The sequence below is a fragment of the Kwoniella pini genome, chromosome 2 (genome assembly GCF_000512605.2).
Source record: "Kwoniella pini CBS 10737 chromosome 2, complete sequence".
Classification (NCBI taxonomy): domain Eukaryota; kingdom Fungi; phylum Basidiomycota; class Tremellomycetes; order Tremellales; family Cryptococcaceae; genus Kwoniella; species Kwoniella pini.
In genome coordinates, this window is record NC_091717.1 from 1,577,386 (window position 1) to 1,604,978 (window position 27,593).

A 27,593-nucleotide genomic window follows, 5' to 3' on the forward strand; every position below is an offset into this window, starting at 1 on the left:
TGTGAGTATTACAACACGAGTTCTCCTGCCCAGTCGCAATGTGGCATCAGATATATCACCTCCAGGGTGTTTCGCGTACAGATTCGTTAATTTCCTCATTATCATTCCCGGGTGACTCTATTCCTACGACTAGTCGGGTATTGATGTTTCTCGCGTCGTCATTAATCAAATACCTAATCAGCCTCGCCGATTGGCTGACCCACACTGTCTTCCTCATTATTCACATCATCTTCGATATAATCAGGATTAGGTACCCAATATTCTCTAATTGTAGGTGGAGTCGTATTTTGAGCAGTATCTTCAGGTAATAATTCTTCCCATTTTACATTTGGTTTTTCATAATTTACTCCTTCAATTTCATCACCAAAATAATCTTTCATCCAAGTTCCAAATAATCTTTTGACTTTTTCATTTGATCCATCATATTGATCATCATTTATACAAAACATTGCTAAATCATTTGATCTTTCAACTGTACCTAAAACAAAATCTAATTGACCATAATTATGTATTGGTGAAAACATTGAAGGAGTTGAACCAAAAACATAATTATATCTTGATAATAATTTAATTACCCATCTTCTTAATTCAATATTTCCATCCTTTCTTTTTAATGATCCTGACCAAATATCTTGATTTTCAAGTACATTATTTTCAATTGAGAAATTTGATTTTTCCCATGAATTAGTCAAAGGTAAAATAGGTTCTAATGAAGTCCATTCATGATTGATTTGATTATTAGTGGGTTTGAAAATTTGTTCAGGAGAAGGTAAGAAAGCTTCAATACCCCTTTCACCCGATTCATTTATTAACGCGTGAATCAAACAATCTCCGCAAGATGGTTCAGCAAATGTCATTTGCTTGAAAATCTCTTCGGAAGTGTATGATACTTTGGGATCGATAAAGAAGTTTTGAGGTAAACATTGTTCAAGGCTAAACAAACATCTTCGATTGGGTTCGTCGGAAAGTAAGTTCAAGTGACCGTCGAGCGAGGCTGATAAATATCAGATATCAGTACTTGATCGTTTGGACAATTACTTATATACTTAACTATTACTCACAGAATTGATAAGTTGTGGCTTTTGGTCCTTGCCAATTAACTTGATTATCAAACTCTGAGGAATCACTCAAAGTCTTCCTGTCTTCCCTTCTTTGAATGAGCAACTTTTGGTTACCCATAATATGTTCATCCGTGATCTTCAAGAGGTTAATTAAATCTAATCGGGATTCGTTATTCCATCCTTCATTCTTGTGACCTATTTTGGCTACAATCCAAGACCAAAGTAAAGCTTCTCTCCACCTTTCAATTCTTAAATTTGTACCTAACCAAGCCATTTCTACATCACCTTTTCCTCTTTTACTTTCTCTGAAAGTTCTAGTTGTTGCTTCGCTAAGATCTTCACCGAACATAGTCAGAGCTTCGTTCAAAATAGCTTTAGATTGAGTTTTAGGTAGATGATGTAAGTACATTCTTCTTCTCGACGGAAATCTACGAGATATGATTTCATTGGCATGTTGTAATGCTCCCCATTCACCCGGATCGGTAAGTTGCATAGGGTTCATCTCTGGCGCAACCAATAATCCTGAATCCATTCTGAGGATATTACCCAGTAAGGGATGACGAAAATCCGATTGTGACAAGTCTCGAAGGAGGAACATATCGTCATTGAATGCAACAAAGTTTTCTGATACTCCAGATAACCAGCTCAAACGACTTTCAATAGCAAAAGAGTTGAAATTTGGTGTAGACAGATTCTTCCATTCGTTTTCATTATTCCAGTAGACTTTGACAGGGGTGGGTGGTTCAATTCTTGGATATTCCGAATCTTCATCCAGATCATCTTCCGACCTAACTTGTTCAGCTTTCGATTTAGAAATCTCTTCAACTTCGGTTTCGACTTCAGACCGAGCTTCTACTTCGAATGGTTTCTGTATGACTTGTCCGTTTGATTTGGTAGGTAATTTGAAAATATCATTGTGAAAATGCCATTTCAATTTACTGTTTTCTTGATCTTTCTGCGATTCCCAATTTAACCATTCAGGAATTTGACCGATTCTCCATCCATTCATTTTTTCCGATAAGTCATCGTCGCTATAACCAAGCTTGGAAACATCTTGATTTGTCAATTCCCAATCCGCTGAAATGACATGGACTTTTCCTGCATGTTCATTCATATGTTTGATTCCCGATCGGACTGCACCTCGTAGTTCACCATTATCTCGCCAATGTCTCTTTCCACCTCTTATCTCGATCCCTTCTTTCTGCTCAGCTTTAGCTTTGTTCTCCTGTAAGTATTCTGATGAAGCATTTACGAATAGGTAGACTAGATCTAATGGTAATTGTTTTGCATGAGGCGAATCTGAATTGAATGATTCCGGTATGAAACCGGTTGAGAAATACGACTCGAGAACTTCGTATGGTAATCTATCGTGTATTGGTTGTAATAAATCGATTTTCGGTGATTCATGAGGTGGAATCAAGATATGCGTTGGATCATTGGGGATTTCTTGTACATTCAATACCCATTGAGGAAAAGTTTCTATGATCTCTTCGGAATGTATCTGAGGTGGATCTGATTTGGCAATATATATCGATTTATCTTTTATATGTCGATAGACACAATATAATCCAATACTAACAGTGACTCCGGAACATAGTAATCCAATTATCAAAGCTAATGACCACTTATCTTTACGAAGTCTTCGTCTTTGTTTTCGATTATGAGTAAATGGTAATGTGGTTTCAACTTTCTTCCAATTTGGTAAGAAACCTAATAATCCAGAAGATTCAGAAGAATCAAATTCTTCATATTCTTCTTCTTCTACTTCATATATCTTTTCAGGATATAAGCGGGAAGTTGATGCGGTAGATGATGATGAAGCTATACTATCAGGAAGAGATTCTCTCCTTGTCATATCAAAACTTTCACCTTCTGACATGGTTGATTTTGAACTAGACGAGTCGAGAGAAGAAATACTTGATGTAGGTGATGAAGGAATAGCAAGATATAAGGGTGAATTAGGTATACTTTCCAAAGAGGTTGTTTTACTACTATTGAATAAGTAGTTAAGGACTTTAGTCCTTATTCTTCTTGGTCGAAATATCATCTTGCTTAAATCCTTAACTGCTCAGCAGTTCAAATTCACCTCAAATTGACTAAGGCCGGTTTCCCCGATGTGATGCTTTGTTAATGTTTTTTCGGTAATTGTATCGTTCAAACCCTAAAAACCTAAACTAAGAACCACAGGTATATTTTAAGACCAAATGTTGACGTAGTTACAACTGGAAGTGAAGACAACCGCGTCCCAATTAGTTTAATATCCGAAAACCCTTCAATCGCAGTCTAATTCTCTTATCTTCCCCGATTACTGTTCACACGTCGTGTGACAAAGATACTTAAATTCGCAGCGATGACTGCGGCGTGTTCAATGCGGGTTGTTGAAAGTTGATAATCTTCTTTACCTTTTATGCGATGTTGTACTTAAACTTGATTGATTTGGCTATGCATTGTCGTGTGGATGATCGCCTAGTCTGTCGTATGCAATCCGTCTATGCAGTCACTGTTACAATATACGATTAGGAGATGAGATGTAGATAGACAAAAGCAAGAAAGACTAAAATAACTGAACATATCTATTTTTGATTCAAGTCAAAAATAAATCTCGGATTGATTAAAAGGCTTAAAGGCGTATACATACTGCGCTTTGCAAAAATACGAGTATCGATCAATCGGCAAAAACGTTAATCCCATCTCACACATGTCCAGTGGAATAAAGATATACTGTTCGGTAGAATCCCATTTCCACTCCCGATAGAATCCTTCCTCAAACCATTCACTGAATATCCTGAAATATCTTCGCCGCGGTGCTTCAGCATGTAGCAGCTAAAGCCGTGCTGGAATTGTACCTTGAACAAGCCGTGCCGTGCCGATCCCAAATGCTCGTCTATATTTGGAATAATTCATTACCCTCTTCTCCCATTCCGGATAGATCACTAACAAAGAAAGATCTACGTTTTCAACTGACTTAACGGTGAATGTAAAGATGAGACAGCCAATCACGTCAGAAAAACAGAAGCCTTCGTCTTCTGCAATGGTAAGTGACCTAAAAATAGAATTAACGTTTTAACACAGGTCCCAATTGAGACATCTGTCAAAATCGATCCACTGGGGAAAGGCGCGGGAGTCTGCGGAGAATTAAGGGAGTTTGTCCCGATCGAAAGACTGCGGGGTAACTTGTTTTATCCCTTCTTGCGGGTTATGAACCGTTAGGATCCCGGTTATTTTAACCCCTTAAGAAGCCCCTTTGAAACAGGATTTGTAGATGTATGAGTACCCCACGTGTTTAAGTTCCAGCGTTTCCAACAATCTGACAGATCAGAGGCGTATGAACGAATGTAAGTTTATAACGAAAGCATTACAAGGTGGTGTGAACCTGATCGTCACCGTGATTCAGGTACACGGCCGCGAAAATACAATTCAGCCTTTCCGGTAACTGATCATCCTTCGTTATTACATCCTCCCCTCTATTAATAGTTTTTGGAGCTTTGGATCGACGTTTCCATGCTCGAGTCACGTAGAATATCATCCTATGTCAGACTTTCAGGATAGTAACGTCAAATTACTTTCTAACGGAGAATACTTAATTTAATCTACGACCAGGATATTGTAGCTGTACCTCAGACTAACTTGAGACTGATAATATATTGTGGAGGATGCCTATGACGTTTTAGTTGAAAGTTCAGCACCGTTACACTAGTACATCCTTTCTGATCCATGTCTAACGTATCAAAGGATGTCATTTCGCCCCCGCTCCGCGATGCTGTCGTTCAGCAGTTGAGTATGACTGAAGTGGCAGCATACTGGATAATCTTTACCATAATCTTCACTGAAGACACGTTCGATTTAGCCATCCTGAGTTAAACATTACATTTTGCGCGATAAGATGACATTGGGCAATTCCATACAATTAGATCCAGACGAAGAGGAGGACGAAGTGATCAATTATTGGGATCAGAACAATACAGCAGATAGACTATACAGTGAAGGTAGAAGATTACCTCTACAAATAATGATGCCTACTTCAGCGATAAATACCGAATCGTCCGAGTATAAACGAGTAAGAAGTTTGAACAATGCTGGTTATTATGGTTGGCGTACTCAATCTTGGGACGAAGTCTCTGATACTGACACTGAAGAAACTCCATTTGCTGATTCGGATTATGATAATCCCAACGACCAAATCATTCCTATCGTACCCAAAACACCAGTCTTCAAGACAGATGACAGTAACGACATTAAGACTGACGCAAATGCCACCTTAGAGACTCCCCAAGAACTTCCACCCGACACTACTCCTCAGACGACACTAACCCCTAGTACTACTTCTGAAGGAAGTTGGACAGAGCTTCCATGTATTGTCACTAGATCTAACTCCTCTATCCCGTCACGATGATCTATACATGCTTGTATGTATATGTTCTTCTCCAAGACTCACTACAGTGTTATGCATACTCTCGTGACTCGAAATGTCATCGATGACGCCGAATTGTAGATCAAGAATTTATATTTAGTTTTAGTTCGAGTACAAAGGTCGTAACAAAACGATTGATTCTCCTGTAGATTCCCCTATCGATACATTTCTTTTCACTTTCAGCTCTGCCAATTCCAAGAACGGTTGGGATGCTGAGTCCACACCGTTTGCGACCGTCCGTAAAACGTCCAGCTTGTGGAGAGAATGAATGAAACAGAATAGGTAGATAAGAAACAGAAATTGCATAACATCCTTTTGGCAGATCTAACTTGGGGATATCTATCCGGGAGGCATAGATAAAACCTGGGCGAACGAGTCTGGGAAGTGGAGGGAGATTAAGTTGAGTGATTACATATTTCAGTAGTCCTCTTCTAGCAGAAAACACTTCTCGATAATTCGTAACGACACAGCCAGTTTATAAACTCGAAATGCCACCAAAAAGATCTTTGAAACGAAGAGGGGAAGACGAAGATAGAAGACAATCGAAAAAGGTCGGGAAGAACAAGCGTGAAATAACGTATGATACGTATGATGAAGCTCTGGATGGTGAGCTATTCCTCAATAAGGCTGTGGAGTGTAAGCTGATAGAGCAGAGTAGGTGGTGTGGAGATGGAAGAGAAAGGGGAGAGGTATAAGGATGGAGATAAAGTGAGCTCTTCATGTACAAGTATAAAACGTGAGCTGATTGTGTGCTTAGTCTCAACGATTCTATGAGCGTGCTGTGGAGCTCTACGAAAAAGCTCTAGGCTTTCAGGAGACATATGATGCTGCTTACAACCAGTGAGCTAATTCTTAAGGTCGGGACAATCGTGGGAGCTGACAAATGCTGTAGAGCAAGAGCCTTATATACACTCTCAACATCCTTCCTACTCCCTCCTTCTTGCGTGCCAACATTACGCCGGTCTATCGCACTATATACCCAAGCAACAAATTTAACGAATTCACCTTTACTTCGTATGGACGTAGGCTTTAACCTATCTCAATCGTACTCATCTCTGGCAGATATACTAGAGGACCTAGACTCGGACACTCACCTGGAAGAAATCCGTAAATTGAGGATACAGGCAAGAGACATTTTGCAGGAAGTCATGGATGGACAAGAGGAATACTTGAGAGCAACCAGCGAGGATAACGATGCGGATGAGACTGAAGAAGTGGTAGATGAGATTGAAACTGGCGCTGATGCGCCGGAAGAGTCTATGGAAGTTGATCCGGATGATCAAGACGGAGAAGAAGAGACATTCGAAACACATTTGCCTACACCCTCAACATACATTGATACAGTCATCACCCTCATTGATATACACCTATCACTTTGGACGGCCACAGTCGAACCTCAAACTCCGATACAAGAAGATCAACTCGCTGTACGAAATATACTCGATCGAGCAGCTGTATTCGCTTCACCAGGTAGACAAGCCGAATTAGATCTCGCGGAGGTCAAAGTACTACTCAGCATGGATAGTATAATATGGGAAATCTATAAAGGTCAAGCTCAACCTACTATGGGATTAGAGAAATCATTAGAAGGAGCTATAGCTGCTCTTACAGCTATATCGTCATCTTTAGATATCACTCCACCAGAGGAACCAACTGTTAAACCTGAAATCCTTACTATATTGGCCGATACTCATGTCGTGATCGCCAATCGCATGATATTCTTGAACAAACATTATCCACCTGGACCATCTCCACTGGCTCAACAAGCGTGGTTTCACCTCAGTCAAGCTACCGTTCACTTAAATACCGCATTGGAATTACCGACATCCGCTTTTACACCTAAAGAGTTCAAACCTTCCGTTTTGCTTTCTTTGGCAAAAGCAAGTTTATCAAGAGCAAAACTATCACCTTCACATGATACTGCCAAGCGGAACGCAACTCAGCTTATAGATAATGCTAATACGTATGCGGCAAGAGCAGGCGAAGGACTTGGTTGGAAATTCTTACGATTTGATGGATCCGCTCCGGCTTCAACGGGATTGACATTAAGTATAGGTGGATCAAATGGGAAAGATGAGTTACCTTGGCAAGCTGGATGGGAAAGTGAACTTTTGGCTAGAAATATAGCTCTTCAACAAATTAGAAATTGTCTTTATGCTACTAAATCTGAAATTATACCTCAAGAGGATAAGAACAAATATGCGACTGGATTGAAGAAAGTCTTGAATAAACTGAACGCTCAACAAGGTGAGAGAGCAATAAGTCAAAAGGATGTGGAGCGTTTCTTAGCTGAGATAGAAGATGATGAAGGGTTGATAGAGGAAACGGAAAAGGGATGGTGGAAAGAAGTCTTTGCATGAAGCAGGAGTTGGAAAATTGTGAGGTGCAACCACGTTGACTCAGGCTCGACCAGTGTTTCATGTATACGGAGTAGGGGCAGTCAATCTGTTAGAACAGTGTCAAGCCATATCCGGCGGACATAATAGATGTGTAATACAAACAAGCCAAAATATGCACGGGCGATCCCCTCCAACCAAGCATGACCCTAGACAGAACGAAAACTGACAATATCACAACATATTGATGGTTGTCAAGCTAAATTCTCCGATTACGCGAATACGCATCAGACAATTGCGGCACACACAGACGAATAGCTGTCAGTCTATTGATGTTGAGCCTAAGTACGCTGTGAAAAGGATAAAGGGGTAAGTAAGATTGAAGTATGACCCCTTTGTGATTAGTCACATCCCGACTGATACCGGGGATATGACTAATCAAGTGACTTTCGATATGGATAGAAAGATACAAAACAACTTTTGTGTGTAATAAGAAAGGAAAACTAACGTCATCGCATACCAATCGATAAATGGGCTCATTCTCCTGGTGAGATCGGTGAGAACAGAGGTATATACTGATGTTTATCTGAAAGGAAGATCTCATCTTAACTTTATTTCACCCTTCGTTTCTCAGCTTCAACATCCTTAGAGGGAGACTTCGAGGAAATCGTCACTATTCCTTCTGAATCTGGTGCGTGGTGCACAGGGAAGACAACAAAGAAACGATATCGCCGAAGCCGATGTATGACATCGTCACTCTCCAAATCGCACGGGACGGTAAAGCTAGTATAAGGGAGATCACCGATATATATGTCACAGCGTAAAGATCAAGATGACAACCTCCAATCCCTTTGCTTCACCCTCCTCGCCTTCTGAATACCAATGCGCTCATACCGTAACACTAAGTACAAGTCATTTTCCTCCTTTCGCTTTGATACCTTCGCCGACACGCTACATTCTTCAAACCACAATTCCCATCTCGAGTAGGAGCGACAAGCCGCGGACGATTTGCCATAAGGACAACATGGCTCGAGATCCTTTATTACTGAATACTTTCGCTGATGTGGTCAGAAGGGACAAATCTTATTGGAAAGCTACCGATGTGAGCAAAGCCATATCCTTTGTACCTTGCCCCAAGAAACTAGTTTGAAACTGAGATTCAGATGTGTATAGGTTGTAACGGTATTGCGTTCATTAGGCTCAAAGTCAAGTAATAGAGATAGAGGCGTTGTGGCTTTGTGTAACTACATTGAAGGAAAGCGTAATAAAGGGAAGAACGATGAGGAGATACGGAAAAAAATCGATACCTTACAAAGTATGGTGAGTTTCAACAAGTCCGATTGGTGTGATGATAATTAGCGCACTTCAGTCGAATGCAAGTCTTACTGGTAGACATGCACGTCAGGCTGATTGTGAGCTGAACTCCAAACAGGTACCGACTGACCTGAAAGAAGTCTTCTGGGATGGTACGCAAATCTCCCTAATTAGGCTGCTGCTACGATTTCCAAGCTTATGTTCAAAATTATTTTGATGATACAGCCTCGCGGCAGACTGGCCTAGCTCTCAAGACTGACCGGTCTCTTCCTTCCGCGCCAACCCCTCGACCGCAGCCACGTCCTCCCTTTGGGACCTCGTCAACATTAAATTCCGCATGTTGTTCATCAAAGCCATATCTACCTCGTCGATCCATGACGACTGATATTTATAGCACACCACAATCGGATGATAGTGATCTTGAGCCCCTTTCAACTACATCTACTGCATCCTTCTCACCCACCTCGACAATCTCGTCCCTGCCTTCAGCTGAAGACTCGTCTTCTCTCTCTTCGAGAGCATCTTCGTCTTCCTCCTTCTTCTCATCACCTTGTTCATCAAGCTCTTGGGCTTCCTCCCCGTACACGCCCGAATCGCCTCATACACCCTGTACAAATGAGGATGTATCTCTGGGCTTGACCTCCTACATTGGTAGAGCACCAAGTATGCTTAGTCCTCTTGAAATCGGTGGGTGGGGTAGACAATGGGAGAAAACGTACTTTGATCGATCAACCCCTCTTACTTCGAAGGCCCAATTAACTCCGGAAGAGCTTTCATTGAAGAGATTTCCTATTCCCCCTGATTATTTACCCGTCACATCGTATACTGATTCATTGAAAGATTTACCAATCTCAGAAGAAGATATTCGAAACCGAATATTCAGGACAGAAGATCAAACACTCTGCCCGAAATCACCAGTATTTGATGAAGGAAACATCTTACCTACGAAATCAACCCTGAAATCATTGGATGACTCTTGGTTATCTTTTTCAGATGATAAATTGAGTAGTATATCAGGCGCAGGTTTATCTTACAGTCTTATTCCGCATCCAGATGAAGATGCCGATGTATTTGAAGAGAATCGGCAACATGATGAGATTATACGAGCTCGTATGGCCCCTGGAATGGATGATGGGGAAGAGACCATAACTGGTATTGAAAGTAGTAGGTGGTCTGCAATCTTTCCTCGGCGAAATGAGGTGAGACAAAGCTTCATCTAACGAAAAGTTAAAGAAAGATCTAAGCTAATTACTGAGCTTATCAACAATAGTCAAAGAATGCCAATGTAGAGGAACACCAAAGAGGTCCTACTGAAGCGTCTTTGATTAGAGATGCGTATTTAGTGAGTTTCATAAAATGTCATCAACGATCATTTTGAGAATTGAATCAATTTTGGGATTCAGCGAATGATACTTCCTCAACCATCTACGAATTGTAAAATGTCCTCAATACCTGGACCAGAACAAGGTGATTCGCATACGATCTTGATGGCTTATGCTTGATATGCCGTCAAGATGTTTGTATCCTCAACTGTACCGCCATGTGATTGTTCTTAAGTCTCGTGCGAATGATTCTGCGATTCGATTTGCCCATATAGAAATAACATGATGATCCTATATATCACATATAAAATGTATACTTTTAAAATACAACAACAATCTAGCGAATATCTTTGTAGTGTTTACTTGTTTTACATACAATTTACTTTAAATTAATCTACCGGATTACCTTTAGGAGGAGGATTTAACCATCCAGCTCTTTCTGCTAATTTGTTTAAAAACCAACCACTTAATCCCCAAATTTCTAAATCTTGTGAAAATTCACCATTTTCTTCTAAACCTATTATTCTATTTTTTCTAAGTTCTTCTTCTTCTTCTTGAAGAATTTCTTTATTTTTTATTGAATTTTTTGATATAATTTTTTTATTAGATTTAGGTAAAATATAATTTTTTGCATTTATTCTATAATATGGTTTATTTAAATTTAATCTAAAATAATGTATTGATAATTTATTAAAATCATTAAATGATGAAAGTGGTAATAAAACAATTGATGAAACTTCTTCTTTATTTGGTATTATTTTTTCAATTGGTAATGAAGGTAATGTTTGTGGAATTGATGGAAATGGTTGAGAATCTGAATGTATAAATCCCTATTATTTTCCAAAAAAAATAAATAAAATTGAATAATTTAAGAAAAAATAGAAATCACTCACAACAAAAGGCCATACTCTACTTTTATTACCTAAACTATAAGCAGGTTCTAACATTCCTAAAATTTCAATATTAGAAGGAGGTATTGATAATTCTTCTTGTGTTTCTCTTAAAGCTGTATGAATTAATGATTCATCGGACTTTAAAACAAAAAACACCAAATACAATAAAATATCAATAAATATTCTCGTTTCATATGTATATAATAAACTGTACCTTATCTGCTTTCCCACCTGGAAAACTGAAAATTCATTAAGTCAATAAATCTCTTTCTAAATTGATATAATATCGCGGCTTACCTAATTTCACCAGCATGTACTCTCATATTTTTATTTCTAACTTGCATTAAGATATGAGGTTCATCTCTTATATTCATAAGTGGGATTAAAATTGCTGATTCTTTAACAACATCTTTATTATCTTTTGATGTAGTTTCTCCTTGAGAAGCTGGAAAATGTGTATGTGGTGGAAATGGTTTAGGTAAATTTGTAGGATTTAAAGATCTTCTTAAAGTTCTTAATATTGCTGTACAAAATGGTTCGAATGATTTTGATGATGACATCTCGATTTTTAAGCTCCAACTCCAAATCGGTCTACTTCTCTACCTTTATTAACGCTGAACTAGATATCAAAGAGAAATAAAATGAAAGTACTGAATTTTAATATCTGTTTATACATCTGAATTACCTTTGTTTTCATAAGGTGATTTGCGCACCTTTCGGCTTGTCGAACCGGTACTCGGTTGTCCCGGTGCTCCATAAATAATCAAACTGAAAAGCGGAGGTGCGGCTTCACCCGGGTAATTATTAAAGCCGAAACATCTTCATTCTCACTCGATTTCATAATTTCGTTTATATTCATACGCATATTTATATATAAGAGTCTTCATCTACATTTAAACACACACAGCTATACTGAAGCGAGAGAAGACGGTATGGAATGCACAAGTGAAAGTGAGTGTTTGAATGCGAGTTATGTAAAACGAATGTATTGATATGAACATGTTGTGTTTGTATGCGCGTGTGTATATAGATGATTGAAAAGAAAGACGAAGTAACCCAAAGCCCAAGCTATACCAAAATCCACAGAATATCTAAGCCTTCTCACCGATCAACTCAGCAGTTTCACCCCTCGAATCAGCTTTTGTGATTTTCTCGAGCGAATGAGTTCTGCCCAAAAGACCAGGTCGGATCTCTGGAACAGCTTGAACGATCCTCCATTTCTCCGAAGGAGGCACCGACAATGTCCATCGATCAGCAATCATAGCTTGCGGTTGACCAAATGGAGCCTTGGGTGCTGGACCTTGAGAGTTGAGTTGAGTTTGATGCAATCGATCATCTTCGTCTTGGTCTGCTAAAGATTGGATGTCAACTGATGATGCTGATGCTGATGATGCCGCTGATGATATTGGCGAACTTGAAACTGATGAGGCTACGGATGCTGGTCGTTTCTTGAGGTGCTCCACTTCCATACCACCGTCCAAGATACCGACTCTCATCATAGCTAACATGTTATGAGCAGCATTCGAATGATCGTAAACTCCACCGAAGAAAGCAGTTGTAGCGTCGGTACCGATAGCTCGTTTGATCAAATGAGCACCACCTGGATGATCTTCGATGAAAGAGGAACAATCGTGAATGAAACCATGTACGGCAACCAGAGCTCGTTCCTTTGATTCAGCCTTGAAGTCGTCCCACGATATAACAGGTAGATCGTTGGAGGATTTTGGCCATTCAAGGTGAGCGGCTTGTTCTTGCAATTCCTGAAGCTTCATGGTATATTGACCCTTCTTGATTTCGTTATCGGGGAATCGTTTGAGGTGAGAAGCAAGCTTGAATTGAGACATAGTCCAGATAAACCATTTTGTAGGATCGTATTGATACCATTTGATAGCGTTTCGGAAATCCATAGGGAATTGATGGTGGAAGTTGTGGTATCCTTCACCAACTGTACAAAGGGCGGTGATGAAGTGATCTCGAGGAGTATGTTTGTTGTCGAAAGGTTGTTCACCGAGCCAGTGGGCGAGCGAGTTGACACAGAAAGTTGAGTGATGAACAAAGACTAATCGAGCGGCACCGGCAAAAAAGAATCCTCCCCACCAATCTCCCCAGCCGAGACCAGCGACGGCAGTAGGAACAATGAAACCCATCAAAAAGATCAATGGTACGTAATTTTTGTGTTGCCATCTCACTACCTTGTTTCTCGATAAATCAGATACGTCTGCTACACCAATCTTTCCCCTAGGTTTGATCAACATCCATCCGACGTGGGCGTGCCAGAAACCTTCGTGCGCGGAATAAGGGTCGAGTTTGGTGTCGGTGTATCGGTGATGAGCTCGGTGACCTCTTGACCACCATTTGATCGAACCTTCAACAGCACCTGCACCAGCCAGTGACAAAGCGAATTGTAATGGGACAGAAGCGTTATAAGCTCTGTGTGCCCACAACCTATGATAACCTGCGGTGATACCGAGACCGGTGATGAAGTAGTATATCACACTCCAAATGGCGGTTTTGGTGTTCCACGATGTGGTGAAGATACCGTATACGGCGACTGCGGGGGTAATGGTAAGAGCAAGGAAGGAGATCCATTGGATGTTTGAGAGAAGGGTCTTCCATGTGACGGGAGGGAGGTATTTTTGTTTGGATATTGTGTAAGAGACATAATTGTCTGGAATATGTCGGTCAGAGGGTTCAAAGGTGGGTTGGATATTGTGAACTCCAGCGAGTTTATTGAGGGCTGAATTGGTGAAACAGGTCAGCTCACTGCGGGACAATAAATCAAATGTGAGATCAAAACTCACTAGATTCTTCTTTTTCAGGTGTAGTTGGCTCGAATGCTGGATCCAGCTTGTCTACGGGAGAAGGCCTTCGCTCCCTCAATTGAGCAGGTGGTGTTTGCGGAGCTGCCGTCGACATGTCTGCCGATGTTCCTTGGTTTTTCGTTTCGTATAAAATCTTTCAAGTGGCAAGGTCGTTAAGATAGATTCTGGGAAAATATCAGAATTATCTCGAATTCTGTTTTATGATGTACGTGAGTAAGTGATGTTTGATACTAGAAAGGATGCCTTGGGATAAGAAGCGATCCTATGAGAAAAGAGGGATTATATGATAAAGAAGAGAGAGGGTGAGAATGAGAATGAGAAGGAAGTAGCGCTTTATAAATGAGTATTCAAGTGAAATTCCATTTGTAACTCCATGCATCCTTACGTTGTAATTCATTTCCCACACAATTGATTAACTTTACTCCACGACCTATCAATCTACTTGAAATTCAATATCCACGCTTGATCCATGACTGAAATTACTACCAACGCAGTGGAAATTATCATTTTGTTGGGGATGTACACGTGGTTAACACGCGAGATCACCCTAAATCCTTATCGGAGTTGATCGGTCTCTCACCATAGCAACCGAATTTACATGACGGCGTTTCAGTGTGAGAGAAAGGAATGATTCGCGTCATCTCTACGATCGTTGGACATCAATCGGAACGCTTCGTCGCAAGTACGTGGAAAGTAATTCACATCTGGGACTGACGATGGATGTCAGGAAATCAGTAGCTTGGGGAGGTACGTTTCGACTGCTAACATTCCTCAACTTTATTATGTTGGGTCATCCACGTCACATCCAGGTCAAAACCTAGAATTCAGTAGATCAATGCTATCTGAGTAAAACATAACGAAATGATCGACATTTTCTCGTGGTTCCACATGACCCATTCCACGAGAGATCATAAAATAAATCCATGTCGATCAAACGCCAAATACACCTTCCGGCGATTTTAGAATATTTGCCACTCAGGGTCCTGATGAACAGAGATAACGACTTTGGGGGGTTTCAAGATAAAAAATTGATTTTATCTCGGAAGCTTAGTGGATTTTGATTTGAGATCATAACAACCGTGGGAATACCTTATGCTTTCACGTGGTCAAGTGGCAACATCCATTTCCACAGAAGTGATGACGTAACCATGTTGTCGGCACGCGATTAACAACAACGTCGAAGTATAATGATTTGTAACCGCCAATTCGTCAGCTTCGAGACAGTATAATGATTAGTACATCCTGCAAGTCAGCAGAGTCGTGGAGTGAAGTCAACGACTGTCTGATAGTCACTCAGAAGAGAGGCCTACAATCCCAGTGTTGCGATATCATAAAATAATGTTCGATCCGGATTTCTCTCAAAAGCAACATGGTATCAACCTATCGACGAATCAATCGACAAACTCCAGGGCACTTCTCACCAATATAAGGAATGAGAGGAACTTAAGGGAACAAAGGAAAAGAGAAGAAATAGCTGCTTTGGCAATACAAAAGACATGGAGAGGAAGAAAGGCTAATAGGAAATTCAGAGATGATTTGATTCAACAGTTGAGGGTTTCGAGCGATGTTGAATTATTGGGTAAGCTCGGATCTTCTCCCACTAGGAGATGTTGGCCCAAAGGTATCGGCTGATGATTCAATCCGCCTTTTGTACAGGTTCAGGTCTTGCGGTTCTTTTGAGGAACGGGTGGGGCAGAGATCGACCCACTACGCAGACCATAGTTGTCCGATTCTGCGAGTCAGCCTCGAGGAAACAGGGTGAGTTTCTGGTCTCGAAAAGCCCAAGAGTAAATGACACTCAAGGTTTTTGTAATTACCAGGAGACATGTATGCATTCATCGCTCCGTTGAGCACCCACCGGGACTGGCCTGCAACCTTAGGATCGATCATTTACAGGATATTGGAATTAGTTGACCTCGATCCAACGTAAGTCCTTGCTTTTGCGACCATTCATATAGTATGGCTTCTGCTGACTATCATATATAGATCTGTCTCAGTACCAACATATCTTTCCCTACTTGAAGCTATATTCGATGCCAGAAATTATGCCTCGCTGACTCTGGAGAGGCAAGAGAACGCCCGATCAACGATCGTCGATGTCATACAGAATAGACCGTGGGTTGAGACTATAGTGCAATGTATGGAAAAGTTTATTGCCAAGAATGTGAGCTTTGTGTCGACTGTTACATACTGAGCGACATTTACTGACAGTTCATCTGATCAATGTAGCTGCCAAAGAAAAAGCATCCAACCCTTATCCCCCTTACCAGACTCCTCACCGCTCCATTCGCCCTTCTGCCCATTTCGACCGAGTCAGCCCTAATCCCACCACTGATAAATCACTTACTCGCCATACCCTCCCTTCCTTCATCACTTCCGATTCCAGCTCTCACTCATCTGTCGGTCAATCTGAATCTGTTCACTATTTTGCTGCCTTTCGCCTCGCGCTACTCAAATGTGCTGAATGAAGGTCGACTGAATACCGAGAACGGGAAAACATATTTCCTCGGTAATTTAGCCACATTCGGTATCACAGGCGGTATGCTTGCTAAATTTGGCGTAGAAGGTATAAGTCATTGGATGAATGTGATTGGCAAGGTGCTTAGTGGGGTTGAGGAAGGATGGGGTAAATGGGTTGACGGGCTGAACGATGATGGCGATGAACTTATGCCTGTAATGGCGGAGAGCGATGACGACGATGATAACGATGGACCTACATCGTTAGTGCCCACACGTCAAGCCGTGAAACCCAGACGACAGATATTACCTGCCAACATATCAACTAAATTGATAATATTGGCCACACCGCAACATCTTTCCACACTTTCCTCTCAAATCATTTCGCCATCATCTAAAGCACCGCCGACAATGGTCAGCGATTTTGCTACCTTCTGCGTAGGGTTGTTAAGCGCTTTCAGAGGTAGTCCAAAATGGGAAGGTATACTTGATGCCTTACTCGAAGGGGATAGAGGCAAAGGATTGACAAAAAGGATATGGAGAGAAAGTGTTCGAGGGAAATGGCCAAACTCTTGTAATTCAGATGTTTGGGAATTCCTCAATACAAGTAAGTCTGATAATTCACGTTAATAATCTGGTCAAATGTCACCTATGGATGCTGAAGTGCTTTATAGATCCGAGTACACCGCCATTGGTACTTCTCACGTACATGTATAACCATTATCTTCTCCTTACACCAGATGATGAGTTCTTTTCTACGTCAAGCAATGCTTTATCAACGGACGAGATATTGGAATTAGCAGGTATTTGGCGTGATTTAGCTTTCTGGGGATATATGAATGGAATTAGCGATCCAGCGAACAAATTCACTTCCGTTGTTGAAATCGAAAATGTGAATAAAGGAAATGAGGAGGTTAGAGGTTTATTCACCAGAGGTGTGACGAGAGTGGTTGAGCGAAAGTGAGCTACGCATACCCATGATCGTTATTATTACACGTATCGTCGTGAAAACATGTCAGCTAATTTCGATTGTGTCAATTAGCGCAAGGCGACAATTTGCAGATCCTGACTTTTGGGTGATGAGATCGCAATTGGATCTTAGAGGTTTCGTAGAAGCTGCCGTGTGAGTATCAGGTGTCTTATACACTCAGCTACTTGGTCGTTGACCGCCTTGCTTGAGGCGAAGAAGTTAAGCTGATATCTAGTGAGTAGGTATGAAGATGCAGAGTTGACATCGTCCGTTGATTCAAACACCGAAATGACCGATTCGACAACACTTCCTAGATGGGCCATAGCAAGACAGAAGTACACGAAAAGGCAATTGGCATATATATCACCAAGATTAGGGTTATTGAATAATCTGCCTATGAGTGTACCGTTTCAAACTAGATTAGAGGTATTCAGGAAATTCATCGAGTGAGTGATCTCGTCCTTTTCGCTTTGAAGCATGCCCTTCTCCATATGTAGGGGCAAAAAGCTGACGTATGCGCGTGAATCCTTAGATCCGACCAGCAAAGGCTTGGTATCAACTACCATAGTCGAAGACAACGTAATTATGCTAAGATTAGAAGAACGCATATATCTCAAGATGGCTTCGATGAATTGGGTGAATTAGGACCGGCCCTGAAAAGTAGGATAGAAATAACTTTTGTTGATCAGTGAGTTCAGCTTGAAAGTGCGAGCATTGTTCAGGTGCAAGAAGTTCATGCTTTGATTCGACAGATACGGATTGACGGAAGCAGGTATCGATGGTGGGGGCCTATTTAAGGAGTTTCTGACAAAGTGCGTATCCCAGCTTTGTGAATCGCCAGCGTCCATAACGCCGCCGAGTGAAGAGCTGAAACGCTCTCTGCAGTCTATCGAAAGAAGTCTTTGATACGAATCGAGGATTATGGCTTGCTACGGATCAGAACGAGCTTTATCCCAACCCGCATTCTTATGCTACTGAACGTGAGCTAGAGTCCTCTGCTCTATCTCAGAGCAAACAGCTGACTTATCTGAATATAGCGCATCAACTGGCGTGGTATCGATTTGTGAGCCTGACCACATGATATGCGATTCGTTTGAGGTGCTAATCCTGTGATGCTCCTTAGATTGGGCAAATTCTGGGCAAAGCAATGTATGAAGGTATACTTGTCGATGTATCCTTCGCAGACTTTTTCTGTGAGTTGATTTCCCGTTCCATTTGAGTACTCAGAGCTGACATTTCCGTTGCGTCAGTGGCAAAATGGCTAGGCAGACAGTCTTACCTGGACGATCTAAGCTCATTGGATAAAGAATTGTACAAAGGCTTGATAAGTATGTGTATCATCCAACGTCAACATCAACATTGCATAGCTCATACAATGCTCACTGTAGTCTTGAAAAATTACCCGAAACCCGAGGAACTCGCGCTGAATTTCGCTATCACAGAAGATGGTCAGCTGTCATTCTTGCACATTAGCTGCCGGAGCTTTCTCAGCTGACGAATCCGTGTGATACAGATCTGGGTGTCAAGCGAACTATCGATTTAGTACCTAATGGATCGGAAATAGCGGTTACATCAGAAAACAGGCATGAATGTGAGTGTCCGTCAAGGTCTTCTATACGGATCTCAGCTAATTCGGTGGATAGATATACAATTGGTATGCAAGTATAAGCTTGATCGACAAATATCGGCCCAGAGTCGAGCATTCTTCAATGGTCTATCGGATCTCATCGATGCTAAATGTAGGTTGATCAAATGGGAGGAGGCTGGCGAACATTATTTAAGGCTAATGATCTTTCATGCAGGGCTGCGGATGTTCGACCAACAGGAACTGCAACAATTGATAGGTGGTGAAGAGGTGAGTCTGTTGCAAAAGCTCTCACAGCCACTCATAACTAAGCTGAGGTTTTTTTGTATAGACTTTGATTGATATAGACGACCTACGAGCGCATTGCTCAGTCGATGGCTTCCCCAACGACGTTACTCCGAGGCTATTCTGGAAAGTTGTTAAAGGCTTTACCCATGAACAACGCAGAGCTTTATTGCGATTCGTAACTTCTTGCTCGAGACCGCCATTGTAAGTCATAACCTCGTCAAACCTTGAAACAAGATACAATGCTCATTCTGAATATTCCACAGACTTGGGTTTGGATACCTATATCCCAAATTCGGTGTCAAGTACAATGGAGGTAATACTGATCGATTGCCATCTGCTTGTAAGTCCTTGTCAATCATTCAGAGGACATTGTCACTGATGCGCATCTCCGTTAGCTGCTTGTTTCAACCTATTGAAATTGCCTGGCTACACAGTAAGTTGTCTATCCTTGTCTTTAGTCTCATGAGTACCGGCTGTGCAGGTTGGAAATTAAAGCTGATATACATTGTCATTCTATAGACCGAACAAGCCCTTCGTACAAAGCTCTTACAAGCCATTACTTCCGGCGCAGGCTTCGACATGTCATAATTCATCGGCACTGGGCTCCTCTGCCAGAGGAGAATACTACTCATTTTTAACCCTTATTTGTCTTTTCAGTGTATCCTTTCGTAGTTTCATCATCAAATCCATTGTATATTCTATCGCATTTTCTGTCCGGATTCCGATCTGTAACATAGGTTGATCATGCATATACTACTAAACTTTCACTCAGTACTTTACCCTACATAGAACGGTTTAAATCGGTCTATCGGCATGCCACGTGATTTCGATCGATTTCTTTAGCGCCTAGCTCGTAGTGCGTAATAAGTTAAGAAGTACTAAACCGGTCATTACGCGCAGACAAGCGATCACGAAATGAAGTAAAGTGTATCTTTTGGCTTTGATTATGCGCCTTCGTTCTTGTAACGTCGACTATGGAAATTAACTACAAATATCAGATTGACAGAACATACTCTTATCTACTATCAAAAACCAGACAGAAACGTCTTCTGCCCGATTCCAAGGGCGCTAATATAGGATGTCACCAATTTTGAAACGTGATCTGTCCGAACAATATCGTCAAGCAAAACGAATAGCTTCTTTAACTTTAGGTAATTCATTAAATGAAGATTTATATGACAACTCTCAATGTTCAAAAGAAATTGTACAAGGAGAAGGATCAAATAAAAACGATTTAAGAGGATATTCAAATAGTTCATCAGCTAGACAAGGTATAGGTGTTGAAAAATTAGAAGATGAAAGTAATTTTCCAATTTGGAAAGGAAATACAATTACAAATCCTTGGGCAAATTCAGTTAATTCCAAAGGAAAAGGTAAACAAAAAGAAGAAGAAGAAGGAGAAATTCGAAATTTAGAACAATATGAATTAGAATTATCTTCAAATATAAGTGAAGATTTAGATGAAATTGATAAATTGAATATAAAACGATCTGATTCGATTGATCCTCATGTGCATTTAAGAGGTAGATTAGATTTTGCAGAACCTTTAAGTGACAGTAATCTTGAAATGAATAAATGGAAAGATTTAAGAAGTCTATTGTTGGAAGTGAGTCAAAATATAATGCGATATAATATCAATTTCTAATTTTTGAATTTTAGTCTACCCCTTCACTTTTACTCTCTTTAGTTGGTTTAGTATTTACAGGTGAATTATTAGAACATTTAGCAAGATGGAGAGTATTTCAACGTGTAGATGAATTATTTATTTTAGTTCCAATGATAGGTAATTTAAAAGGAAATTTAGAAATGTGTTTATCAGCAAGATTAGGTACTTCTGCAAATATTGGAGAATTAAATTCAAAAAAAATTAGAAAATCAATGTTATTTTCAAATTTAATTTTATTAGAATTACAAGCTTTATTAATTAGTTTTTTAGCTGCTTTAATAAGTTTTATTTTAGGTTGGTTAACAATACATAGATTAGGTGATTCTTCAAATTCTAAAATACCTATTGAACCTGAAAAACCTGGATTAGAAGTTGCAGGAGATGAATGGCATCAAGGTTATACAAAACCTGGATTTAAACAACTTTTTATGGTACTTGCTACAGGAATGGGAGCAGCATGTATAAGTTCTGCTATTTTAGGTAGTTTTATGGGTAATTTAATCATTTTGTCTAAATGGTGGGGTATAGATCCAGGTAAATTCATTCCTATTACCCCTTTTTTTCGAAAAATCTTATCTGTTATTCTTTACTGATGCTTTTCTTAGATAATATAACACCTCCTGTAGCTGCATGCCTTGGGGATTTACTTACCCTTTTCATTCTTGCTTTGTTGGGAACAGCTTTAGTAGGAACAATGGATACGATTATACCAATTTTAGCGGTTATAATTATGTCAATAGCTGCTGGATGGTTTACAAAACGAGTTTTGAGAAATGAATGGATCATGCAAGTTGCTAGAGGTGCTTGGATACCTCTGGTGCGCTCAGTCTCATTTCATAAAATGATGACACCATAGCTGACCATGACTATATCATAGATCGGCGCTATGCTGATATCTAGTGGTACTGGGATGGTATTAGCTAAAGGTGTAGGAAAATATAGAGGATTTGCATTGTTAGCTATCTCAATGACAGGTGAGCGTCTCTTGATGAATCATTGTTCCGTGCTGATCATCGTATCGCATATGTCACAGGTTTGACCGGATCCATAGGTGCTATTCATGCCAATAGACTTTCTACATCTTTACATACTCTTTTACACCCTAAGCCTAATTCGGACTTCGTCAATATCACATCTTCTTCACCAAAATTACATTATACAGGATTAACGCCATTTCAAAGTGCTTTAACACTTTATTTAGTTGCTTTTCCTTGTCAAGCTGCTTTTCTATTTTTCGTAAGTTGGGCAGGATGGATAGATTTGAATTTAGGTTGGATAGGATGGTGTTGTTTCGCTTTGACCGTGAGTTATATTCTGCTTTGTGAATCTACGAATGAAGTGAACAGTCTCATTGATATTTGCGCTTTTCTCTTGGAAGACTGGTATTTCATTGATATTAGCCCATAATATGACTTTATTCTTTTGGTCAAAGGATCTTGATCCAGAGTGAGTCTGTGAATCCGTTTTTTTTTTTTTTTCCTTTTTTGATTAAACGTAAAGAGTATGTGTAATTGATCAATGTTTCGTTTTCTTTTCAACAAATCAAAGTTCATATACACTTCCAATTCATTCAGCTTTAGTTGATTTTTTAGGTCAATTACTTTTAATGTTAGCATATGAAATTTGTATTTGGCAAGGAAAAGACGTTATACTAAAGCCTGAAACTTAATGTATCTTAAAGCATATCACTTTTGTATATTGAATTGCGATTCAAACTTTGTATGCATTATGAATATGACAATTGGCATTCTCCCGTCTAATGCTAGTATAAGCGTAATATGCATTAAATGGACAGTCATAGCGCAATAGATCTGAATCATTCATTTTCCTGCTAATGCTGGTGCAGAATACCATTGCAAGTGAATTGCATTATCATAAGTAACATCGTAAAGCAAGAAAAAGTAACATCGTAAAGCAAGAAAGAGAAAGAGTTATGATATCAAAATTAAAAGCACAGAAACAATGTACAACGAAAAAAAAATTGTAAATGGGTAAAAATGAATTGCAAAATTTGATCTTATATGTTTACTTCAAGGTTTTCGCCATTTGATGGCCATCCGCCGCAGATTACAAATCTACCAAATTGTTTGTTTCTTTTGCCTTCTTCTTAACTCCCATAGGTTCAGCTTTTAGCAAATCTAGTCATAAAAGATGGGTTAACATTTCATCTCTTAATGGTGTTTGAGAAAAATCAGTCCTCACCTTCTGCAACTTTCTTTTGTTCACCTTTAAGTCCCTCATCATCAGCACCATGAGCTTTGAGGAAAGCCTCAACCTATCAGAATGGAAATTTGTTATAAGCTACGTATCTAAATATAATCCAAAAAAAGCTAAACTCACTTCATCCATTACTCCTTCATCATCTCCTTCTCCACCTTCATCATCCGAATCTCCAATTGCATCAATTGCGAAATTTGGTCTATGCATAACTGCTTCTTGTGCAGCTTTGACCATTTCACTTTCTTCTCTATATCTCATTTCCACATCTGCTAATGATCGTTTATCATCAGGTGTAGTTGTACCAGTCGTATCCGTTGTTTTGGTCGAAGATTGCGATACGGCAGAGGAAGATCTTGTCCTACTTGATCCAGGAGATATTGATGGTCTTTGGAATTGACCAGCTTGTTGTGCTGGAGTTAATAATGATTCTCTTGCTTTCAAATCGGTTGAAGAAGATGATGAGAGTGTAGGATCTGTTCCTGATGATTTACCCAATGATGGTTTACGCCATTCTGCATGTTTACCTAAAGCTGCGCCGAATCCATCGGCAAGTCTGTGAAGTCGGTTTTTGTTCCTGCAGCAGGAGAATTGCTTTAGTATCGGACTTGGGGTTTTTGACTTTATGCGAGATCAGACTTACTCATTGGTCACTACGAGATTCATTAGACCGCCCAACAGTCCTTCAGATCGCTGATGAGCTTGATGATAATCTTCGTCTTCTGTTTGTTCGAGCTGGAACGAAGCCGTCAAATCGTTTGCGAAGAAGTTTTCCAGTAGTTCATCCGCAAGAACGACCATTCGGAATGTGGCCAAATCTGGGCCATCCGTCAGCTGAGTAACAAGCCTAAATCGCTAAGAGCGCTCACTGAGATAAGGTAGATTGTGTGGTCCAGCCGATGAATCAGATCGTTCTCTAGCGCCAGAGGCAGTCTCGCCATCTCCATTTATAGGCACCTTCTCGTCCACACTTCCTGCTGGGGCCGTTGCATCACCGAATTCGTAAGCGTTCAAGATAAACTTGGATACCGCTGCAAGGTATATATCTCCAGGTTCATTTCGGAAGATGAACTGATCATCGTCCCCCGTTAGCTGTGTTCTCAATATACGATAGCGAAAAGATAGCTCACAAGGAGTGATTCCGACAACTGTATTACTTCATCTTTAGTCAAGAAGCCATCTTTATCTTTATCGTGCTATGTCACAAGTCAGCTATTGGTCTGAATATAGAGGTGTACTCTACTACTCACTAGCTCAAAGAACCATTCTATTGATTCCATTAATCCAGCAGTCATCACTCTGTTCAAGCCTAACACTACATCTTGTAAGGATAACGTTCCTTGATTTTGAGAATCCCACGCGAAGTATAGTCTATGGGCATTCATCATGTCAGCTTCATTCCTCTGAAAAGGCGCCAGAATTTCAGCTGACCTATCAATCAATTCATGATCTGCTACTCGTCTATCCGTTCGCTGTATGAACGCATTTGTTGTAACAGTTTCTTCTCTTGCCCATGTCGCTATTTGCGATAAGAAAACTCTGAACGTCCTATGATCTATCCTAGTTTCAACTCTTCCTTGCGCATCAACCTGTATTCGAGGTTGATCGAACTGATCTCCAGGTAGCGAATTACCAGTGTAAGTGGAGGGCCCAGCTTCGGGAGAGCAAATTGCAGAGAAGTAATGGTCATATATTATTCCAATTTGATCTTTATGGAATTTGCCTATATTCTTTAGGTTCCTCACAGCTGCTCTTTTGCTAAATTTTTCAATCTCATCCGAAATTATAGCTCTTAAACGTTTTCGTTCAGCAGTGATAGTCTCATCTGTGATTACATTGAATTCTCGGAAAGCTACTACCAATAATTCTTGGAAGTTCGTTATTGCCCTAACTCGAGGATCGGGGTGATCTGGATGTGCCGAATTCCCAATGGTGCTGAAATAGGATCGCATCAGGTTGATGAACATTCCATCGTCCGTTATTTCCAGTAACGCTTCGCCATTGATTTTCAGAACAGCTATAAAACCGAATGGTCCCCACATCAGCTGATTGCCATTACCGCAGATGATGTGAGCTCACCCAGACCGATCTGGAACAACACCTTGACACCCATAGCCAACACGCAATCCACAATTCGGAAAGCGAAGATAAGGGGCATGGAATTGATGTACAGACTCAAGAACCAGCTGCGATAGAGGTGTCAGCTAAACCTTTGACGATTTCGAATTTTGCAGCTCACGGTAAAGATGCTACGGATATTTGCACATCGACCGAGACGAAGTGTTCTTGTATCATCGGCAGACATCGATGTACAAGCGACTCGAATACCCGTTGGTCAAGCAATGTACCTTCCATAGACGGACTGCCCATAATGTCAGCTGAGAGATATCCACCGCCAAGCTCGAGGAACGCAGTAGCTCACCTATAATATCCAGGCAGTATCCTATCGCAAAGCACTTCCAAAAGCCAGAAAGCTTGCTCCTCGGACATGTAACTGTCACAACGATATTAGCCCCTATTGGCGCGTCTGAACTTAGCTAACATACATGAGTAATCCAGCAACTACGATATTCAAAGCTTGACAATACCTGTTCACATGATATCAGCTGTATCCATGACATCCGCTTGCTGTTCAGCTTACCCAAGCTCAGGATTCCTGAAACTATACGCGACTAATACCCTTCGCAATCTAGCTAAACCTTCTTCACTCTGGTAAGCTTTATATTCCGGTAACGATCTGTTCAAATCTTTTTCAATTTCGTCCGTTGATTGAGATGATTTCCCTGCATTTTGAGATAAGAGAAGACCGTATGTTTCTGGATTTGCAAAACGAAGGTCTATCGTTCATATATAAGCGTCATCTTATATGGTCGTTTGGATCTTCACTTACATACTGAACCCGACATGACCTCCCACAATTCACCCCTCAAGCGCGATGGCAAACCTACTTGCAACAGTCTTTGGAAAGGAGGATAGCGTAGTACTGTCGATTCTCATTAGCAGTCCGTATTCGCCAGGTTACGCGACTTAGGACTTGTAAACTTACACGTCAAATTTCGACCATGAACTGCGAACACCAGCAACCATATCAGCTTCCGACATGAATCGGATGATGATCAAATTGGCGAACACTTACTCATGAAGTATTCTCTCCAAAGCTTCATCTTACTTCTTTCCCTCATCTTCCTCGCATCACCAGGAAACCCAAACGTCTCACCTAAACCCCGTTGATAAATCCCTTTACCTTCCCCTCCTGGCCCACGCAAATCCCCTTCTCCTTCGGGCGCCGTTGCATTTGGCTTTTCGCTAAGCTCAGTACCTAACAACAAATGGTCCGTTTGTTGTTGGCCTGTTGATGTTGCTAATGGTGAGGAGAGAAGATATTCAGAGTATAAAGAAGGTAAGAATGGTTTAAGCTGTTTCATCGCAGCCAGCTGTAGAGATGATAATTAAGTTGGCAGAATTCTTCATCATCGTCAAGAACGCGATAGATAGAAGGCTTACTTGGGATTTCAAGGCATCTCGTAAAAGAATAGCGAAGTGTTCGGCAGTCGGTAAAAGGGAAGTGAGTTGAAGAATCTGATCGAAAAGATGAGGTTGAAAATGTCAGACTTGCTTGCGACACTTTTGACTATTTCTCGACTGTCTCATTGAAGCATACTGAGAATAGACTGAAAAGACGCTTACAATTCTCATTCCATGCCATGTTGCAAGTGATAAAGCAAATACCCCTGCTCTTGAATTGAGTCTATCAAAATAGGAATGATTAGCGAGTTTCTGATAGGTTTTACATGTTTCCTTACGCCCATCATCATGTTGACACGAATTTTCAGAGTTGTAGTTGGTATGTCGCGATAAAAGCTCACCTCTCAACCCTCCTTATGGTGTATAAAGGAATCGTACATCTACATGATTTCCTATCAAGCGAGATGAAACATAAGAAGGGAGGTAACAAACTTAATCTTCCAGCCTAAAACCAATCATTAATGCGTATTCCACAATTAAATAGATTGATTAACTCACGTAGACTTCTTCTTTACCTTCAACACTAATCACAGCATTTATATCCATACCTTGTAATTGATCATTTTCATAATTTCTATATCCTTTATCTCTTATTTTAACTACAGATGGTGTATCAGATGAAGAAGAAGGTAATGAAGATTGAGTTGGAACATTGAAGAAATCTCTTGTATATTCATCTTTGGATTTTTCGCGATATGATCTTAAATGAAGAGGTAAAGACATGTT

At 40.4% G+C, this 27,593-nt stretch overlaps 9 protein-coding genes across 9 annotated transcripts; 5 read left to right on the plus strand and 4 right to left on the minus strand.

Annotated features, from left to right (window-relative positions):
* Positions 1-173: 173 nt before the first annotated feature.
* On the minus strand, positions 174-3,108 carry I206_101925 (uncharacterized protein; the record flags this gene model as incomplete). The annotated part of the gene is made up of 2 exons (XM_019158679.1): positions 174-994; positions 1,062-3,108. The coding sequence occupies 2 exons, from the start codon at positions 3,106-3,108 to the stop codon at positions 174-176; spliced, it is 2,868 nt and encodes a 955-aa protein (XP_019008425.1).
* A 1,836-nt stretch (positions 3,109-4,944) lies between these two features.
* Positions 4,945-5,454, plus strand: I206_101926 (uncharacterized protein; the record flags this gene model as incomplete). The annotated part of the gene is made up of 1 exon (XM_019158678.1): positions 4,945-5,454. The coding sequence occupies one exon, from the start codon at positions 4,945-4,947 to the stop codon at positions 5,452-5,454; it is 510 nt and encodes a 169-aa protein (XP_019008424.1).
* Positions 5,455-5,960: 506 nt separating this feature from the next.
* Positions 5,961-7,832, plus strand: I206_101927 (uncharacterized protein; the record flags this gene model as incomplete). The annotated part of the gene is made up of 4 exons (XM_019158677.1): positions 5,961-6,078; positions 6,131-6,180; positions 6,230-6,312; positions 6,365-7,832. The coding sequence occupies 4 exons, from the start codon at positions 5,961-5,963 to the stop codon at positions 7,830-7,832; spliced, it is 1,719 nt and encodes a 572-aa protein (XP_019008423.1).
* Positions 7,833-8,640: 808 nt separating this feature from the next.
* Positions 8,641-10,624, plus strand: I206_101928 (uncharacterized protein; the record flags this gene model as incomplete). Its single annotated transcript, XM_019158676.2, has 6 exons — positions 8,641-8,910; positions 8,982-9,128; positions 9,241-9,274; positions 9,348-10,321; positions 10,393-10,464; positions 10,526-10,624. 6 exons carry the CDS (start codon positions 8,641-8,643, stop codon positions 10,622-10,624), a joined length of 1,596 nt encoding a protein of 531 aa, XP_019008422.2.
* A 209-nt stretch (positions 10,625-10,833) lies between these two features.
* I206_101929 (uncharacterized protein) lies at positions 10,834-11,897 on the minus strand (the record flags this gene model as incomplete). Its single annotated transcript, XM_019158675.1, has 4 exons — positions 10,834-11,274; positions 11,338-11,475; positions 11,552-11,576; positions 11,635-11,897. The coding sequence occupies 4 exons, from the start codon at positions 11,895-11,897 to the stop codon at positions 10,834-10,836; spliced, it is 867 nt and encodes a 288-aa protein (XP_019008421.1).
* Positions 11,898-12,428: 531 nt separating this feature from the next.
* I206_101930 (uncharacterized protein) lies at positions 12,429-14,253 on the minus strand (the record flags this gene model as incomplete). Its single annotated transcript, XM_019158674.1, has 2 exons — positions 12,429-14,074; positions 14,139-14,253. 2 exons carry the CDS (start codon positions 14,251-14,253, stop codon positions 12,429-12,431), a joined length of 1,761 nt encoding a protein of 586 aa, XP_019008420.1.
* Positions 14,254-15,497: 1,244 nt separating this feature from the next.
* Positions 15,498-20,047, plus strand: I206_101931 (uncharacterized protein; the record flags this gene model as incomplete). Its single annotated transcript, XM_019158673.1, has 22 exons — positions 15,498-15,738; positions 15,816-15,917; positions 15,980-16,085; positions 16,146-16,323; positions 16,389-17,223; positions 17,291-17,576; positions 17,659-17,739; positions 17,829-18,032; positions 18,119-18,274; positions 18,339-18,398; positions 18,472-18,566; positions 18,624-18,649; positions 18,710-18,779; positions 18,837-18,914; positions 18,975-19,034; positions 19,100-19,177; positions 19,230-19,325; positions 19,389-19,441; positions 19,503-19,660; positions 19,723-19,799; positions 19,855-19,892; positions 19,979-20,047. The coding sequence occupies 22 exons, from the start codon at positions 15,498-15,500 to the stop codon at positions 20,045-20,047; spliced, it is 3,147 nt and encodes a 1,048-aa protein (XP_019008419.1).
* A 490-nt stretch (positions 20,048-20,537) lies between these two features.
* On the plus strand, positions 20,538-22,794 carry I206_101932 (uncharacterized protein; the record flags this gene model as incomplete). Its single annotated transcript, XM_019158672.1, has 7 exons — positions 20,538-21,065; positions 21,119-21,659; positions 21,731-21,942; positions 22,003-22,099; positions 22,159-22,427; positions 22,504-22,571; positions 22,674-22,794. The coding sequence occupies 7 exons, from the start codon at positions 20,538-20,540 to the stop codon at positions 22,792-22,794; spliced, it is 1,836 nt and encodes a 611-aa protein (XP_019008418.1).
* A 398-nt stretch (positions 22,795-23,192) lies between these two features.
* On the minus strand, positions 23,193-27,590 carry I206_101933 (uncharacterized protein; the record flags this gene model as incomplete). Its single annotated transcript, XM_070202476.1, has 20 exons — positions 23,193-23,263; positions 23,328-23,400; positions 23,466-23,919; positions 23,986-24,160; positions 24,212-24,413; positions 24,473-24,538; positions 24,593-24,713; positions 24,774-25,359; positions 25,422-25,528; positions 25,582-25,704; positions 25,765-25,836; positions 25,889-25,930; positions 25,984-26,179; positions 26,233-26,325; positions 26,389-26,409; positions 26,479-26,776; positions 26,847-26,921; positions 27,030-27,090; positions 27,209-27,312; positions 27,366-27,590. The coding sequence occupies 20 exons, from the start codon at positions 27,588-27,590 to the stop codon at positions 23,193-23,195; spliced, it is 3,165 nt and encodes a 1,054-aa protein (XP_070058577.1).
* Positions 27,591-27,593: the final 3 nt, after the last annotated feature.